Source organism: Rutidosis leptorrhynchoides, chromosome 6 (assembly GCF_046630445.1).
Source record: "Rutidosis leptorrhynchoides isolate AG116_Rl617_1_P2 chromosome 6, CSIRO_AGI_Rlap_v1, whole genome shotgun sequence".
NCBI lineage: Eukaryota > Viridiplantae > Streptophyta > Magnoliopsida > Asterales > Asteraceae > Rutidosis > Rutidosis leptorrhynchoides.
The window spans coordinates 431,975,227-431,994,723 of record NC_092338.1 but is presented as its reverse complement, the minus strand read 5'-3'; the positions used below and the strand labels follow the sequence as shown (position 1 = coordinate 431,994,723).

At 33.5% G+C, this 19,497-nt stretch overlaps 1 protein-coding gene across 1 annotated transcript; it reads right to left on the bottom strand.

Moving 5' to 3' along the window:
* Nucleotides 1-5,954: 5,954 nt before the first annotated feature.
* LOC139851553 (protein argonaute 1-like) lies at nt 5,955-13,225 on the bottom strand. The gene is made up of 22 exons (XM_071840634.1): nt 13,077-13,225; nt 11,555-12,243; nt 11,251-11,459; nt 10,988-11,137; nt 10,770-10,903; nt 10,568-10,677; nt 10,336-10,442; nt 10,100-10,238; nt 9,897-10,013; nt 9,126-9,233; nt 8,983-9,054; nt 8,763-8,885; nt 8,488-8,653; nt 8,068-8,327; nt 7,801-7,943; nt 7,442-7,504; nt 7,295-7,358; nt 7,065-7,200; nt 6,895-6,968; nt 6,681-6,775; nt 6,540-6,571; nt 5,955-6,403 (listed from the first exon to the last, which is right to left on the bottom strand). The coding sequence occupies exons 2-22, from the start codon at nt 12,233-12,235 to the stop codon at nt 6,198-6,200; spliced, it is 3,189 nt and encodes a 1,062-aa protein (XP_071696735.1). The 5' UTR covers nt 12,236-12,243; nt 13,077-13,225; the 3' UTR covers nt 5,955-6,197.
* Between the last annotated feature and the right edge of the window lie 6,272 nt (nt 13,226-19,497).

The following is a 19,497-nucleotide window of genomic DNA, read 5'->3' as shown; positions in this document are numbered from 1 at the left end:
AGAAGAAGAAAGTCATGGGCTGGAATGAGTACGTTGAGTTGATGCAACTCCCGGTGAGTATAATTATACCAAAATATTTATGTATGTGTTATGCTTATATGTATGTGTATATCTATATGTATATGTAACTGTATATGTATGTGTATATGTAACTGTATATGTATATGTATATGTATCTGTATATGTATATGTAACTGTATATGTATATTTATATATAACTGTAACTGTATATGTATATGTATATGTATATGTATATGTATATGTATATGTATATGTATATGTATATGTATATGTGTATGACAGGATGATATCCCGGACGAAGAACGACCTCTCAATCGTTTGAGGCCCACCAAGACAGAGGTTAAGTGTGAGTGGTGGGTTGCTAGTGTAAATTATTTCAAGAACCCCGATGCTAAAGTACCGGTGAAGAAAGTTGATGATTCGAAGAAGTTTGATGATGAAACGAAGAAGGAGTTGACGGATATGATTAAGAATTTGACAGAGAGATTAGATGATCAGGAAAACAAACATGCTAAGGAGATTAAGGAGGTGAGTGATCGGGTTGAGGCTGGCATCCGTGTTACACGTGAGACACTAAAGATAGTGCAGAGTTTATATGTTTCTAGAGGCGTCCATCGGACAAGTATTTTAAAACTCCATTCTATGATACAAAACCTACAACAACATATCCGTCAACAAAAGCAGGTAATTTCTTATTATATAATTCATTTATGCAAGTTGGTAAGTTATATAAACTGTCCAGTGTGCAGATGAGTAGTCGACCCTTCATTGGATCGACTATCACCATGTTTACATTGTAGTCGACCATTACCTAGATCGACTATCCCAGACAGTGCACGTACACTCACTACTGTTGGCCTCAACAGATGGTCTAGACATCATGCAGATCGTGTTCGGTATGCTTACCTAACTTCTAATAGTGCAGAGTCAATGAACGCACTGTCAGTTCATGCAAGGAAACTCCCGATTACAATGCTTCTTGAATTCTTTAGAGCTTCAGTTCAACAATGGTTTTGGGAACACCGAAACACTGCTGATGGTTTAACAACACCTGTCACACCATATACAGATGGTCTAGACATCATGCAGATCGTGTTCGGTATGCTTACCTAACTTCTAATAGTGCAGAGTCAATGAACGCACTGTCAGTTCATGCAAGGAAACTCCCGATTACAATGCTTCTTGAATTCTTTAGAGCTTCAGTTCAACAATGGTTTTGGGAACACCGAAACACTGCTGATGGTTTAACAACACCTGTCACACCATATGCAGAGCGTAAGCTGGGTAAAAGAAATCGTAAGTCTATTAGTTGGACTGTCAAACCGATATCACAAGTTAAGTTTGAGGTATTGGATATGAAAAAAGGCGGTAAAGTCAATCTACAAGATAAAACTTGCACATGTAAACAATGGCAGTTTTCCGGTATACCCTGTGGACATGTAATGGCAGTAGCAAGGTATTTTGTCCTACGTAACGTTACTACACACGTTTAGAAGTATTTCCACACTGAAACGTACAAGTCGGCATACATGGAAGATATTAACCCGCTAGATCATATTTCTGAATGGATAGATCCAGGACACCTACAAACCGTCCTACCGCCATTGGTTACAAAGCGAAAATCGGGTAGACCGAAGAGTACTGCTCGTATACCATCCCAAGGAGAGGAAAAAGACAATTTCAAATATAAAAGAAAATGCAGTCGTTGCTTGGAATATGGACATACTAGATCAACTTGCACCGCACAATATGATCTTTCAAATGGTAAACAAAAGTTCAAGTGTAACTCAAAAACAAAGGCAAAGCCGAAGGGGTTGGTAAAGGGCAAGGGTAAAGGAAAACTTGAAGACTCATGCTCAACACAATTTGGCTCCACTTACAATTTGAGTGATGATTAGCTTCTTCTTTGTGTTTAAAATGTGTTTAACAGTCATGAATGTTAGGTATGTGTGTTCGTATGTTTTCTGTTTAACTGTCGTGTATGTTATATGTCTGTAAGTTGTGTTATTTGTTGTGTAATCCATAAATGTAGTATGAGATAATATATAATATTTGTTGTTCAAATTAAAGTTTATTTCACTAAATTGGATGGTAACACAACACAACACATAATGGTAAATAAATCTCCAAGGTACATTGCTAACACAGTAAACTTAAATAAAAACCTTATCTAAATTCGCAATAATCTTATCTGATATATCTTATCCACTAGTAGTATGTTTTTATGATTAGTCGACCAACTTATCGGTCGACTACGAAGCAACTGTGGTCGACTATGTTAGTCGACCGGGTTTAGGCCTACAATTCGGTCGACCCTTAGGTCGACCATATAACTGAAGTAGTCGACCAACAACAATGAAGAATGGAGGTCGACTACCTTGAAAACTAAAGTGGTCGACCGGGTAAAGGGGTAGTCGACCCAACTAGTGGTCGACCTAACGGTGTAAATAGACAATTTTTTCCCCGAAAGTGTATTTTGGAATAAAAGTTTAAAAAATAGTGTATTTGGGCGAATTTCCCTTAATTTAGTGTTGCCCAATTTAGGTTTTCTATGTATATTAATTGTGGAGAAACTAAAGTACGTGACCAATCAGATTGCGCCATTCACTCTTGTTAATAGCTTATATAGTAATAATAGTAATAGTAATAGTAATTAAAGAACGATGTTGACATGAATGAGTCAGTAACACTTTAATTTAAAATTCACAAATACTGCTATAAATTTTCCGAATATTTACATCAAATTGGTTAGTTGCTTCAAAAATCTAATTTGTTGTCAATAGCTTATATAGTAATAGTAATAGTAATCAAAGAACGATGTTGACATGAATGAGTCAGTAACACTTTGATTTAAAATTCACAAATACTGCTATAAATTTGCCAAATATTTACATCAAATTGGTTAGTTGCTTCAAAGTCTAATGAGTGAATTTGATCAAATTTTCGTTTTTTTTTTTTTTTCATTCAATTATCATTACCTTGAGACTCGTCTTCACAGCAAAAGCTTTTATTATTATTATTATTATTAATTATTAATAATTATAATATATATATATATATATATATATATATATATATATATATATATATATATTGGTAGAACGTTCGAATGTAGCCAGGAATGGATTGGAAACATCCGGGTAGTAAAAATCAGAGTATGGGTGTATGGGTCGGATTAATAGCCGTCCAGGTAAAAAAAAAAAAAAAAAAAAAAAGAAGAAGAAGAAGAAGAAGAAAACAAACAAACAAAATATAAATTACTATGAAAAGCACCCTAAAAAAAAATTATGAAGAAACTAACCGATTGCTGGAAGGAAGGAGATGTAAGACAGCTGGGATTGGGTTGATTATCCATCAATTAGATTTTAGGGTTTCAATTTGTGAATACAAAGCGTAAATACACGTAATAATAATAGGAGAGTATTTATTTTCAGCATTCGGAAACGTTTTTTGTTTATGCTACACCAACGAACCAGGGCCCACAAACGATATTTTCCAGCCAGTTATTGCATATAATCGGCAAAAAAAAAAAAAAAAAAAAAAAAAACAATCAAAGTTATTGCATATAATTAAGGATTATCGCCAAATTATTATTTTTCTAGAACTTGTTGACTAAGAGCTCGGAAAAAAAAAAAGTTTGATAATTTGCTCGCGCAAAGTGCAAGACGCCTTGCATCCATGTGCCCTTGCGACCTTGTGTCTGAACTTAAAAAGTCTACGTTAAAAGGCATTTAACATAAGTTCATTGTACACACTCACAACCACACGCAAAATCGCAAGATCTCTGGTGCCCGCACGCTCGCTAAATCGCAAATCGTCATGTTCATCTTTACATACTCGCTCATCACTTGCAAATCGGTGTGTGTTACATGTTACCTCATTAGATCGTATAGCCACCACCCTCATCGCAAATCCTCATCTACACCACCACCATCATCGAACAAAAAAACGCTCGTCTACACCACCACCATAATCAAATGTAACATCCCGAATTTCGTTATCTAGTTGAATGGAAAAGAGTTAGGAGTATGTTGTGAGATTATGCGCGTCTCCATTGTTTTGGCCGTATCGCACTACTCCGGATTTTTGTGCAACATATAACTCATCATTCAACAACTTTGACTCGTATTGGTATATATATATATATATAATTTCAAACACACATAATATCATATAAACCGAATATAAAGATAAACTTAGTACTCATATTGATAACTTTTTCTTTTTTGCTAAAATAACGATTACTATTAAATTAAAGAAACCTTCATCAAATCAATAGATGAAAGACTCCCAAAACACTATACACAAACAACAAAAGGGTTCGAAAAAGTAAACCAATTAACGCCAAGTCGAAGTGTCTAACCGAACCCAAACGATACCAAAACGAATGAACAGACTAAACCACCTACATACACAAGATCATAAGCTAACGGTCACCACAAGAACAAAAAACAACATGTGCAACAACATAAACTAACAAATTAACCGGCTTGAGAATGAGCCTTTTGTTTCATTCGTCCGGTCGAGAAGTCATCTGGTCTACTCATACCACCTATTATAAAAACTACGAAGAAAATCATTCATCTCTTTTTCTACAATAAATTTTATTATTCCGAACAAATACAAGTTCAACTATCAAAAGCACCAACAATATTTCAATTTTGTACTCAGTTACATAGGTGCACAATAAATTCGGTTACGATCCGAACCAAATATTCGGAACCGGTTTTCTTCAAAACTGGATCTCCAAAAATCCGGTCTCGGATCCTATCGAAAACGAAATCCCAAAAAATCAGATTTTTCCGGATAAAAACTTGTTAAGATCCGGATCAGGTTATAGATCCGATCCGGTTATTTGTGGTGACCCGATTTTTTTTTTAATATGGACTTGAAATATGGACCTGAATAAAGCCCAATTTTCTTTAAAAAAAATATTATTGTAAGGCTGATATGATTACCCAATTTTCTTTAAAAGAAGATTATTGTTAAGGTACTCTTTTCCTTTCCCTCCCTTTTTATAAACCCCCTTTTCCCTTCGGTCCTTCACTATCTTTTTCCCATCGATGTAGGATGAGTAGATGACATAATTATGCAAACTCTTCTAGTCTTCTTCTATGTACATTTTTCTTTATTTACTTCAATTCCATGAATTCCATGTCTCCATGGTAATATGATTGTTGTCATTTGTAAGCTAAGCTCATATGTAACACAATTGATAATATACATAAAAAAACATAATGAATTCTTGTTTTATCAAGACATTCAGATTTATTAATACTCCTAACACACCACTTTTTAATCCATGTACACCTAATTATCTATTGTAGGAGAGTAATCCTCACACACCACTTTTTGATTCATGTTCACCTAATTACCTATTATATCCTTAATTATGATTAGAATAATAATATAACTCCCTAGATTAATACAAGGGTAAAACTATAATTTTATAAGACAGAAGTGTAAATGGATTAAAAAATAGTGTATGAGAATTAACTCCCAACAATAGGATGCCATCTCTAAATTATACCATTCACATGATTACTATTAATACTCTTATGATTTATATTGTTTAATAATCAGTAATATACTAATATATATATAGTTGTTTATTACACATAACTTCTAATTAATTGTTTATATTATTATATTGTTGTTCAAACTTCAAACGTTATAAAAACCGAACCAGTAAAAATCAAATCAGGAAAGAAATTGATTCCGAAAAAAAATCCGAAAAGATCCGAAAAAATCCAGTCGAGAACCGAAAAAACCAATTCTCGAAAAATATTCAAAAAAATCCGACGCCAAGAACCGGAACCGGTTCCGGAAAATCCAGAAAAAAAAGGATCCGGGTTTTTATCCGGTTTGGTTACCTCTACTCGATGTTATTTCAGAGAAAATTTTATCATTCATCATTTAAATAATCTTCCCCAACCAACACAAGTTACATTAGCAATCAACAAAATAAATGTGGCCCACAGACCACAAATCATAATCAAACAGCTATCAAAATAGTTAATATCTTAGAAATAAAAAGGCATTTTAAGCCGCAAACCACCACCTCCGGGCAACAACAAGAAGCTGATTACGAATACCAAACACACACAATTTCAGCACATAGGCAACAAAACAGACACTATCCAGTCACACAAACATAATACAGTAACACAGTTTTTTCAGCAATAAAACATAACCCGTTTCACATTCTCCTTGAGAGCAGGGAGAGGTCTAACGGCTGCATTTGCACCTGGAACACGAGTGTTGCTTGGTCCCCTTCCACGACCAGCTGCACCACTTATCATCGACCCACTGTCAGAGGTATCCGGCTCCATGTAAAACCGTGCTCGGAAAGCAGCAAGATGGGCATAGTATGCTGGTGGTACTGCATATTTTATAACCATATAATACATATATATTAGATATAAGAATTTGTATACACATTGCATAACTTGGCCAAAATGAAAACACAATTAACATTAATTTCATTCACTGAACCATAAAAAGGAGTGAAAACTCACCGATAGATACAGAGCGAGTGCACCTAGCATATCTGTTGAAAAGAGAAAGGAGCATAATAGATCAATACAAGTTTTTTTTTTTTTTTAAAAAACTGTGTCACCAATAACCATAGAAACAAAGAATAGGATAAATGAACATACGTATAGCACAAATTATTTGTGAGAGATTGTAGATCATCAGCTGAAAACTTGTTCTCATCCCATAACACGTGGTAATGTGCAGGACGACTTGTACCCTGTTATTATTGATGTTAATACAAATTTTCATATATTTATAATTCCAAACGCTATACAAATGTTTACAAGAAACAACATATAGCGGGTTAAAATTTAACCGAGTGCTTTTAATATTCACCTGAATGCCAGCATGGCTACACAGATAAAAATCAAACTCTGTAGGATGACAAATCTTGGAATCCACAACAGTGCCTGCAGATATATACATATAATTGAAATAATTAACTATAACTGAAATATATAACATAATTATAATTATAGTAATTATTAATTAACACTTAATCATACCAGGGAGTATATTTCCACTCCTATCTACGGAGCTGTGATCACGATGATTATTGGCAAACAATCGAGTGTGATGACGTTTTTGAACCACAACAAATGTAACTGGAGGCTGATAATTTGGCTCCAATGATGCACAAGCCTGAGTCAAGTACAAAGCAACGATCAATTATATATATGACTAATTATTAGATCCAAAAGTTGACAGTTAAACTACACATTAGAGTTTAAATTACCTTTCGAATTGCATCAAGCTCGTAAAGTAAGACTTGGTAAAACTGTCCTTCACTAACACCGTCCCTTCACAATCAATCAAATGTTCATCATCAGACAAATATAAATATTTGTGACCATATACATTTAGAAGAGAGTATGAACTTTACCTGTAGAAGATGATACGCTGTGGTTTTTGGCCAGTTGCTCTTCGGAATGATATGAGAAGTTCCCTAAAAATCAAATAATCACAAACGGTTAGAATATTATTACAAGTAAACATGAAGCCAATAGAAGAAGCAGATGCCTATAACGACATGACAATTTTACTATTGACTGCAAATTCAACCAGTTTGTTAAAAAAAATTACACTAGCAAAAAGCTTGGAGCCATAGATGTTATGGGTCAACCCAAACCCGCCCATCTTGACCTGTACAAATACCTGATTACAAATGTTACCCAACCCGCCCATTCTGCACAGAAATAAGTACAGTATGTGTATGTCCAATAGAGAGTAACAAAAGAATACTTGATCATGCCACCAGACACACTGCCTCTGTTGGGATCTTGCCATTCCTTAAAAAGATCCTGAATGAGTTCTTGGCGATGAGCTTGTGCACAAACCAAACCCGCATATTTAGTAATCTCGGGCCAATCTTGAGAAGCCACAACCTACATTTCATTCAAATAATCTGTCAACAAAGAGATAAACCAAACCAGTACAACTTTACATAACAAAAGCTAAATCGTTAAAAAAATACTAAGAACATAGTTAGTATATATTAATATATCGTACAGCTGCAATAGAGGGACTTGAATCTTCTCCAGGGTGTGGGTGAGTGACATCAGCACCAAATATGATAGTTGGAACATCACTAACATTAGGAATACGCCTTGACAATGCATCAGCAAGAACCGTATTCCTTCCTCCAACCTTGACATTTATCTTCAAGGCGACATTAGCCAGGTACTGCCTACTCATCTTAAAGACATGTTTTGTTAAGCAGCACTGAGATACAATCCCAAGATCAGTCTCACAGATCCTTTTTAGGTCACCTACAAAAGAAGAAACAGCAAGGCATATAATCCAATCTATTTTTTAGAACAAAATTACACAACCGTACCAATTAAGGTGACAACTTTGACCCATATACTTAGATCGTAACAAGTCAAATTCTATCTTTAATAGGTCAAACAGGAAAAAAAAACTTGATACCATAAAGTGAGCCATTATTGTCTGGCAGAATGACAACAAGCAAATCGAGTTCCTTTTTGTGGGGCTGAAGTTTAGTCATGGCATCATGAAAACGAGCTTTCAAGACTCTCTCAACCTGGTCAGGACGACCACTAAGTGCAGGAAGCACCGGCTCGGGATTAAATGCCTGAAATGGAAAACAGAATAGAGAAAATAGAAAATTAAAAGGCATTTGAATGCATATAATTATAATTATCATTATTATTATATATATCAAAGAATCCTTTTGACAATACCATGCCAGAAATATTGCACATCACTGCAAGCTCTGCACAAAAAGCACGGGCAACATTTTCTTGCACATTACGTGCAAAGTTTATGCAGATCCAGTTGGCGACTGTCCCACCATTAACCATTTTCTGTAACAAATTTCAGACGTGCATTATGGGATCATCAGAATGAGACAAGATACACAATTTATAAAGTAGAAATTTTAACATTGTAATAGGGTGTTACTTTATTCATCATGTTCCACTGACCCACTTGAGGCAGACAGTCCCTTTCACGACCAGTATCATGATATTTAAGCTATGAAAAGCAAATAAACAGTTAGAGTTGTTACTTATTAATCACATAGTCAGAAATGATTAGTGATTTACCCGGGGAGGAGGCAATATTCGAGCTTCAACAGAGGCTAGGTTAGTGCTTATTTTAATACCAAATTCCTTGGCATAAGGATCTTGACCATATGCATTGTGACGAACAGTCTGCAAATTCAACCCACATGTAAGTAGAAATCAGCCAAATGAATAATACAAGTATCTCACGAGAAGTGTAATAGTTAACAAACTTCTTGGCACACAAAAGTTTTTCAGATTAAAGCTTTAAGTAATGTGGCAAATGAATTCAGATTTTGAAAAAGTATACTTAACAAGCTCAAAGGAAGCAAACCCAGCTTGACATAAAAAAAACTTTTGAACCCATTAATACAGAAGATATTTACAATTAATGTCACTTACTAAATATAACTGTAATCTAAATATGAGGGATGCAAGGACAGGTTGAGAAAAAAGTAAAAACGGGTCATTTTATTGGACAAATGAGAACGTAATGACCTAAATCACCAATTTCCCACATTTTAAAACTGTTCATTAAACAATTAATGTGTCAATATGAATAAGAAACGAAATTATTACAAAATAATCTAAATTTTGTTAACAATTTAAAAGGTATGCTTTTAAATAGACTTTTGGTAATTTTCAGCATGTTCAACCAATTTGAGGATTTCAACTGTTCCTCTATTATTTAAAAGTTTCCAATCTAATTCAAATATAACACAGCATCAACCATTTATAAAATCAACACAAAATTGTTAAGAATTGAAAGATGCATATTTGAAGACAACAGATAAATTATAAAGGAATTCAAACCTTGAGAATATCTCCCTCTCTTTCCTGAGGACGCTGGCATGTGACCTTAAGAAGAGCAGTAATTTGTCGTTCGTTTAGCCTCTTTGAATACCTCTGACCCTCTACAATCTTGCAAACCTGAAATACAACGATATTAGAATGTTGCATTTCATTCCAAACTATCACATTAAAAAAAAAAAAAAAAAAAAAAAAAAAAATCAAACCTCCATTGGCAAATAATTTGGCCTCTGAGTGTTCCCAACTTGCAAGCATGGCCATTGCACATGTTGAATAGCGAAACCATAAGTCTCTCGAAAGTATTCAACCACAGATTTCATTGTTCCTCTTTCATCAACTGGGAAACTGATGTGTAACAAAAGAAAAGAATTCATATGTCATGATGATGTCAAAAATGTCAGCACACTAAAAATACAAGTGCAAAGTAGAACTCGGTTCTCACTTTAATTCTCGTGTAGCCTGAGATGTTAACCCGGATATACGATACTTCCTACGCATATTTCCACGGTGAGTAACTTCAACCTTGACACCCCTCAACGCCTTCTTGATCTAGCGGTTTTAACAACAAAAGATCACGTCAATAGATCTATTTAAAAGAGGTTTATACACAAAAAGTATCAAATTGCAGGCAACAAACACCTGTATATTTTACAATAAATGCTATTTAAAGCTACCTTCACACGGTCAGAATCGGACAACGGTCTTGCTGAAACATCCCTATTCAAAAGCTGAGTCACAAATTCAATGACAGGTAATGGTTCAATGAACGCAGTTGAAGACATGTCTGCAAGACAAAAATATCATACAAATAAATTAATAGATGAATATAAAACTGAGTCAACTCGAAGAATCAACATACAAAAGTAACAAACTAACCGATGTTTAGAGACAGCCCCATTTGTGTGGGTCGTATGCTCTGATAGAACCCACGCCAACTTTCTAAACCTTCTCCAAGTGGTTGTCTACGACCCAAATCAGGAGAATAAAAAGACCGTCCAACTGGAGAATATCTACGTAAATTCAAACAATTAATGAGTAAGTCATTATGTAAGCCAAAAGATATCAACCAAATTAGATAAACAGCAAAAATGTACCGATTTGTAGGCAACTCCCTTAAAACAATGTCCAGAACCTGAAGTGCTTCTTGTGGCGCATCTGCTTGCCTTCCTGCTAAAAACATCCCCAGATGATGCAAATCCGCACGCGAAGCGAATTTAATCACAACTCTGAAGTCCCTCTCCCTCCTGTTTTAAGCATGAAAAACAAGAATCTTCAATAACATGTTCACACTCATACTTTAATTGATTATTGATCAAAATAAAAATAATAATTATAATTATAGACATAATGTAGAGACCTAGTGCTTCCTGAACCATCATCTTCGTCTAAAAGTGTGATTTTAAACTCCTGATTAACAAAGGGAAGAGGACCAGCAGTATACAAACTCTTCCTTCCATCATACGCAGGAAGCCTCTTTCCAAGATGAGAGTCCCTGTACATGTTCACCAATTGTGCCATTACTGCACGGTTCACACCACGTGATGTCACCTCGGGACTGATTGTCACCTATATAACATATTTAAAAAAATGGGTCTCATCACAAAATACTAGTACCAAAAAAAAAAAATGCAGCTAAAAACAAACGAAAGAAAGAAACTCACATCATACTGATGTAAATCCTTATCGGGCAGTTCAGCAAAGAAATGGTTAGCCTTCACAATGCACCGGGTCCCAGTGGTACCTTTACCTGGGCGCAAAGGAAACCTTAACGACTTGCTGGACGCAGGGGCAGCCTGAATCGGTTCATCTTGCAGCACAGACAGCTGCTGAAATTGAGCTGCTGACTCATCAACTGCCAGCTCAGCGGTAGACGACTCAGCATGAACCACAGGCTGCTGAGGAGGTTGTGTTGCTTGGTACAGCTCGGGAACTGGTGGCCTAGAAGGTCCACCAGCATATGACGTCCCACCACCACGACGTTGTTGTGGTGCAGGTCCTCTTGGGGCCCGCTGTTGTTGACCTTGGTCAGGTGGTCCACCATAATACTGCTGGGGCCCACCACCACGTTGTGACCCTCCACCACCCCTCTGAACCCAGCCTCTTCCTCCTTGAGGCTGTCCTCCACCTTGATAACCGCCCTGTTGTCCTCTTCCTTGATACCCACCTTGACCTCTTCCCCGATATCCACCACCACCACCATGTTGTTGATGCTGCTGTTGTTGTTGATGTTGTTGTTGTGCTGGCGGCCTTTGAGCCGCACCACCACCCTGTCCAGAACCGAACTCCTGTGGCTCAGAGCTTTCACTTCCACTAGCACCGTCAGTCCTCTTCTTCCTTACCATCTTGACAACTAAAACAAACCAAAACAATTAACAAGTTTAACCACTATATGAACAAGGTGGATTCAGCAAGCATTAAAAATTATTAAGTAGCATAATACACCAAAGCTACAAATTAATTAATATCATTACAACGAAATACAGCAAGCTCAGAATTATTTTAACATGTACATATAAATACTTGCAAGTAAATCAACCAGAGAGCACAAATAAAAAGTAAACTCAGAATACACACCCCCAAAAAAAAATTAATTAATAAACAATAAATAACGAATAATAATTAGAAATTATTTTAAATACAATAGCGAAACAAAAGCTAGTAATACATATCTAACTGATACAAATACCTATCAGAATTATCGATAATATACATACAATTATACTGTATACAAGCATACATCTCTATAGCCTATGCAAATCCAAAAATCTAAAGAACAACACACTATTTCAGAAAACATAAAAGTACAGTTCAGATGGATATTAATTTTGAAATGGTAAAAAAAAAAAAAAAAAAAAAAAAAAAAAAAAAAAAAACCATAGCATATAAGATAAAATACACATTACATGACTAACCATACAAATTCTTTTGAATGAATTACATATGCAAACAAATCTATAAACATAATACATTATGTCATACTTCACTTTATCACACAGCAAAAATGAAATAAAAATATTAAAAAAAAAAAACGTAAAAGTACATAAAAACAACTACATATAAGTATATAACTGAAGCTGAGAAATCAAACTACGTAACAAAAATCAACAAATTATAACACATCAAATTACAGATGAACAACGTGAAATTGTGAACAGAGAGTAATAAAATTGAACGAACACAAACCCTAAGATATCGGTTGAAAGATCGGAGATGAGAGGCAGAGACAGTGCAGCAGATCTAAGCAAAAGATCAGTAATAATAAAGGAGGAGTTGAAAACCCTAAAATGTAGACAGAGAAAAGAGATAAATATGATAGTTTGTATCTATCTATTTTGTTTATGACGGAGTATTTGTATTTGTACAAAATCTTATTTTATTTTATGCTCCAGCATAAATATGAATAAAGCTGCTGCGGGTAGGTCAAAAAGAAAATGACAATTTAGTCCCTAGGGCTCTTATTAATCCGAGTCATGTGATGTGTTAGTATTCGATATTCGATTCCATTGATGATACCTTTGTTTGTTATTTATGAAAATATGAAAATGAAAATGAAAATGAAAAATAAAAGTAAAATAATAAAATATTATTAATGGTGAATATCTATGTATATTCTAAATGTTTTTTAACGGCCAAATAATATTAAACTAAAAACGAGCTAAACTAGCAAGGAGTTAGAATATGGTGGTTAAGAAAACCATTACAGCGGCTTAAGAATATACAATTTGTATATTCTAAATGTTTGTTACAATTTGTTATTTAATTTTTTTTATTATGTATTTTTTTTTTTTTGTAGTAGGAAAAAGCGAAATTATATAAATAACATATTTTTTTCGAAAAGAGAAAAAGAAATATACAAAGTACAACAAAAGGCGAACACCCGACGAGGCTTGATAACAGTAAACAAAGCCCTGACATAGCTGAACATAAGCTAACTAAACTTCAGTCAAGCCACACAACAATAAACGTCCATAAGACTTACAAAATAAGCGTCAATACAAAGGAGACAAAATCCCCAAAACAATATACAAGATGACAAACTTCCCAATCGGCAACGTCTTTCTCTAAACTAGGCAAACTGGCCAAATTACCATTGTTGTAGTTATTGTCGGACGTCAATATCCGTGCAAGTCTTGAAAGAGAAAGACGAGTCACTTCCGATCTCGTCACCACCAAGAGATCCCGAAGAAGGTGAACTCGAACCATGCTTCCTATACTCGTCGAAATAACCACCCGTCTCTAAAGAACGACCCGAACCAACGTACGACCAATTGCAAGATCCGATCACTAGAACGTCTTTGAAAGCATTTTGATCGCAATCTCATCTTCAAATTTGTCCCGTAAGCTAAACGACTCACCCGAAGCAACCTTCTTCTTAGCATTTTCCTTCGCCTTGCCTTTAGGACCAAATTACTTCAACCCCGCCCACAAAATTTGCTCGAATGTTTACCCTACTCTCATAAATAAACCTATACACCACATCCTTGCAAATACAAAATTTCCTACCCGCGCTATTACCCGTAGCAACACTCGCCAAATTATCTAACAAATCAACAGCATACGAATCCTTTCGCACTGAACAAGCGCCGTCAAGATTCGGATCCTTAAGACCACTCGAATGCAACCCGTTCACGGGGGCCGAAACATCAATGACAATCTCGTTCTATTTTCCTTTTCTTGTTGACGAAACCTTGGCCTTCAAGTGCCCTATGAATTTTTGAAAAAAGCACAATGTACCGACCGGAACCATCATCTACGGTGGCATTGCCTCTAGCCTTATCAACACATTAGGCTTAGACATGTTAACTTGAAAAAAGAACCATTTACACCTTGGGCCACCTTCCGAAACAGAGACAAACCTACCAATTTGCGAGCCCAAGGCAAATATCGTCGGTACGCACAGTAATCGTATCAGCATAATCTGAAGAAGAAAACGACTGATTTGAAGACTCCACAAAGTCCGATGAAAAAGAAGACGCTTGTAACTTCTCACCGATCACCGAATCCGCTATCTCATCAACTCAAAAATTGTTATTGTTGCGATTATTCTTAACATTCATAATTTTTCTACTCCTTTACCATCAACACCACACGCACACACACATTCATTCTATTCATTCCACCATAAACGCTTCCTTAAACCATTCATTCCATCACCTCCTTACATCGTTTGCTACTAAACTCTATGGTGTTGTAATGGTGTTAGGTGGTATGGGAGTTTTATTTTGTTTGATCTTGTAATTTGCTTTTATTCATGGGTGTGGTTCGGCCGAGTTTTGTGTATCCTTGCACGCTTCTTGCGTGTGTTTTAATTGAAATTGACTTTTCAAAAAAATATATTATTTTATTACTTATTACATAGTATATATTATAACAAATATATGTTTATATTTATTTATATATTATTATATTATATTATGCATTTGTATTATTATAATTCTTATACTTATTATATGCTTTTTACAGTATTATATAAGATTTCTTCCTTAGTGGGCGACGACGATTCAATCTCATCTGGAAGGAACAGTGGATCGGCAGAGACAAGCTTTGCAACCTTTATCCTAGATTATACCGATTGGAGTGTAATGCTGTTGCAACTGTCAAGGATCGAGTTCAAAAAAACGAAACTGGAACTAGTTTTTCATGAAGCTGGGCAAGAGAACCTACTGGTCGAACACATAGTGAGTTGCTACGGCTCGAACAGGCTATTTCCTCATTTAATTTTGATTACAGGTGTGCTGATAAATGGCGATGGGCTTTAAGCAACAACAGCATCTTCGAAGTCAAAGTTCTGTCGCGCTATATTGACGAAAAGCTGCTGGGAAATACTACCGATCAGCATGCTCACATCAGCAACAAGCTAGTTGTGACGACCCGAAAATTTTCGACCAAATTTAAACTTAAATCTTATTATGATTTTGACACGATAAGCTAAGTCTGTAATGTTGAGTCTCCAAAATTTTCAAACTATGTTCACATAATCAATTACCCTTTGACTACTCCCGATGATTCACGAACGAATAATTATGTATATACAAATATAAATATAAATGTATATATAATATTTTGAATTAATAATGTAAACTTTAATCATTTGAATTAAAATTTAAAATATAATATAAAATAATTAGTTGCTATTAAAATGGATATATATATATATATATATATATATATATATATATATATATATATATATATATATATATATATATATATATATATATATATGAGATTGAATAAATATAACCAGTTATATCTTTTATAGTACTTGTATTATTATTAGATATTGTTATTGAAAGGACCCGTTCATATACATTATAAATGATTCACAATAGTTGATTACATCGCGAGGTATTTGACCTCTATATGATACATTTTACAAACATTGCATTCGTTTTTAAAAGACAAATTTTCTTTACAACAAAAATTGACGGTATGCACACCATTTCATAATACATCCAACTATAATTGACTTAATAATAATCTTGATGAACTCAATGACTTGAATGCAACGTCTTTCAAAATATGCCATGAATGACTCCAAGTAATATCCTTAAAATGAGTTAATGCACAGCGGAAGATTTCTTTAATACCTGAGAATAAACATGCTTTAAAGTGTCAACCAAAAGGTTGGTGAGTTCATAGGTTTATCATAACAATCATTTCAATATATTAATAGACCACAAGATTTCCGTTTATAAATATATGTACACTCGCAAGTGTATAAAATTATTCTATAAGTTGTAGGCACCCGGTAACAAGCCTTAACATTCATGTTTTACCCTCTGAAGTACACCAGATCAGGTGTGTTTAAAATAACCTCGAAGTACTAAAGCATCCCATAGTCAGGATGGGGTTTGTCAGGCCCAATAGATCTATCTTTAGGATTCGCGCCTACCGTACATAGACAAGTAGTTTAATGTTACCAAGCTAAGGGTATATTTCTGGTTTAAACCCACATAGAATTAGTTTTAGTACTTGTGCCTATTTCGTAAAACATTTATAAAAACAGCGCATGTATTCTCAGTCCCAAAAATATATATAAAAGGGAGCAAATGAAACTCACCATACTGTATTTCGTAGTAAAAATACATATAACGTCATTTAACAAGTGCAAGGTTGGCCTCGGATTCACGAACCTATATTAATTATATATATTTATATGTTGGTCAATATTTGTCTAACAATTTTTGATCAAGTCATAGTGTACCACAATCCTAATGCTCGAGACTAATATGCAAAAGTCAACTTGACCCAAAATGACTTCTAAAATTTATACGTGTTTATTATATAACTTAACTATAGTCGTTTTATATATTTAAATATATTTATTAGATTTTATAATAATAAAAGTCATTTATTAATAAAAATTTATATTAACGTTTATATATGATAAAATATACTTTTATATATCTTAAGTAGTAAAATTTATAAAGTTCACTTAATATCTTAAAACTATAGTGGTAAGTATTATTAATGTAATTATATTACGCGTGGTGAAAAATATCTTTGTATCCCCTATTTATTTGATAAAATAATATTGATCATAATAATAATAAGTAAAAGTTGTATTATTTTGTAATAATAATTATTATTATTCTATAAAAAATAACAATATTTATATTTACTAAAAATGTTATTATAATAAAATGATAATACTAACATAATAGTAATAATGATATTTTATAATAACAATGATATTTCTATTAAAATAATAACGACGATAGTAATAATAATCATTTTAACAATAATACTAAAATTCAGTTGACTATAACTTCAAATCCGTTCATCGAAACCATTCGATATCTAAATGAAAAGTTCTTAATTTTTCGCTAGCTTTCCAATGACATGCATATCATATACCCTATCTCAGTAGCATATGTATCTAATTCAGGATTCAACAAACCTATCTAAGGATAATATCGAATGTACAAGCATGCATAATCCTATATACTCGAGCACTAGTCAGGGATATACTATTGATATATAAAAGTTAAGTTATGAGTGCTCACGTATCAATATTGAGATTCAATATTGCAGGAAAGTACGTAGACGCAACGGAGATGATAAACACTAGATTGACCTCACGAGCATACCCATGAACCATATCCATCACTTCCATAGCTATAACCCATAATTTCCTTAGCTTCGACTCATTCAAAAAACTATTTTGAAATCACTCGGACATCACTCCGTCGTAATATTTTATGTATACTAATAATATCTTGAAATAATACAGAGCAAATATATATATATATATATATATATATGTAAATCGATTGAGAGAGTTTAGAGAAATATATTTTCAAGTTTCTATGAAATAATGAAACCTATTGAATTCTATTTATAATAGATTTTTGAATTATTAAAGTGAATTATTAAAGTATGAATTATTAAAGTGAATTATTAAAGTATGAATTATTAAAGTGAATTATTAAAGTATGAATTATTAAAGTGAATTATTAAAGTATGAATTATTAAAGTGAATTATTAAAGTATGAATTATTAAAGTATGAATTATTAAAGTGAATTATTAAAGTTAAAGTAAAGTTAAAGTATAGTAAAAGTATAAAAACTATGTATGTATAATACGCGTATAAATATATATAATATTAATTTAAATCGTTATATATATTTAATGAAATAAAATATAAATATCGTTATATTTATTATACTGGTTAAGTAATGAGTTGTCAAAAGTGATTCTAGATATTTATAAAAGTTTAATAATAAAGTTTTTTTTTTTAAACTGAAAACGTTTTTGTACGTTTGAAAATAGATTAATAGAATATTATGGAAACCAATTCTCCACTAGCTTTTGTCTAACTTTCGTAAATGACACTTTTTATTTTTATTTATAAATAGCTTTACAAATTATTCCGAATATCGTTAAGAGGAATAGATTTCTCAAATCATAGTGGACCTCTCAACAGAGACTTGTAATCATAATTCAATGTTTCTGATAATTCAATCATTTAATATATTTTTTTTAATTTCGTCGATAATCATATTGAAACAAATATGTTCATATAAAGCATTATACTTTTAAATACTTTGTTGACATTTTCAATTTATAACATATACACATATACATACATATTCATATATGTTCATTTAATGGTTCGTGAATCATTGGAATTTGGTCGAGGTTTAAATGAATGTATAAACATAGTTTAAAATTCTTGAGATTTAACTTAACAAACATTGCTTATCGTGTCAGAATAATATAAAGATAAAGTTTAAATTTAGTCGGAAATTTCCGGGTCGTCACAGTACCTACCCGTTAAAGAAATTTCGTCCCCGAAATTTGATAGAGGTCGTTATGGCTAACAATGAGAATGTTATTATGACGATTATGAAGTTTTATCATGTCTAAGAAGTATGGATAAAATAATTCGATTACTCAAAGCGTATGAGGGAAGTTATCGTAAATGAAGGAAATAAGATTATAGTGATTCGTCATATCTTTTGACGTCATCACAATTGATCTCCGAATTTAAAGAAAATCTTTGTAATCTATGTTGGATTTGATGCTTCGGTGATTAAGGAGATTATGATTCTCTTCGAATTAATACGATAATCCATCTTGATTTCTCTGTCGGGTATT

Coding starts and splice junctions, on each gene's coding strand:
- LOC139851553 (XM_071840634.1), bottom strand. CDS start 12,235: ATGGTAAGGAAGAAGAGGACTGACGGTGCTAGTGGAAGTGAAAGCTCT. Junction 7,505..7,800: donor GTGTCTGGTGGCATGATCAA/GTATTCTTTTGT, acceptor TTTGATTTTTAG/GGAACTTCTCATATCATTCC. Junction 7,201..7,294: donor AGCTTGATGCAATTCGAAAG/GTAATTTAAACT, acceptor TACTTGACTCAG/GCTTGTGCATCATTGGAGCC.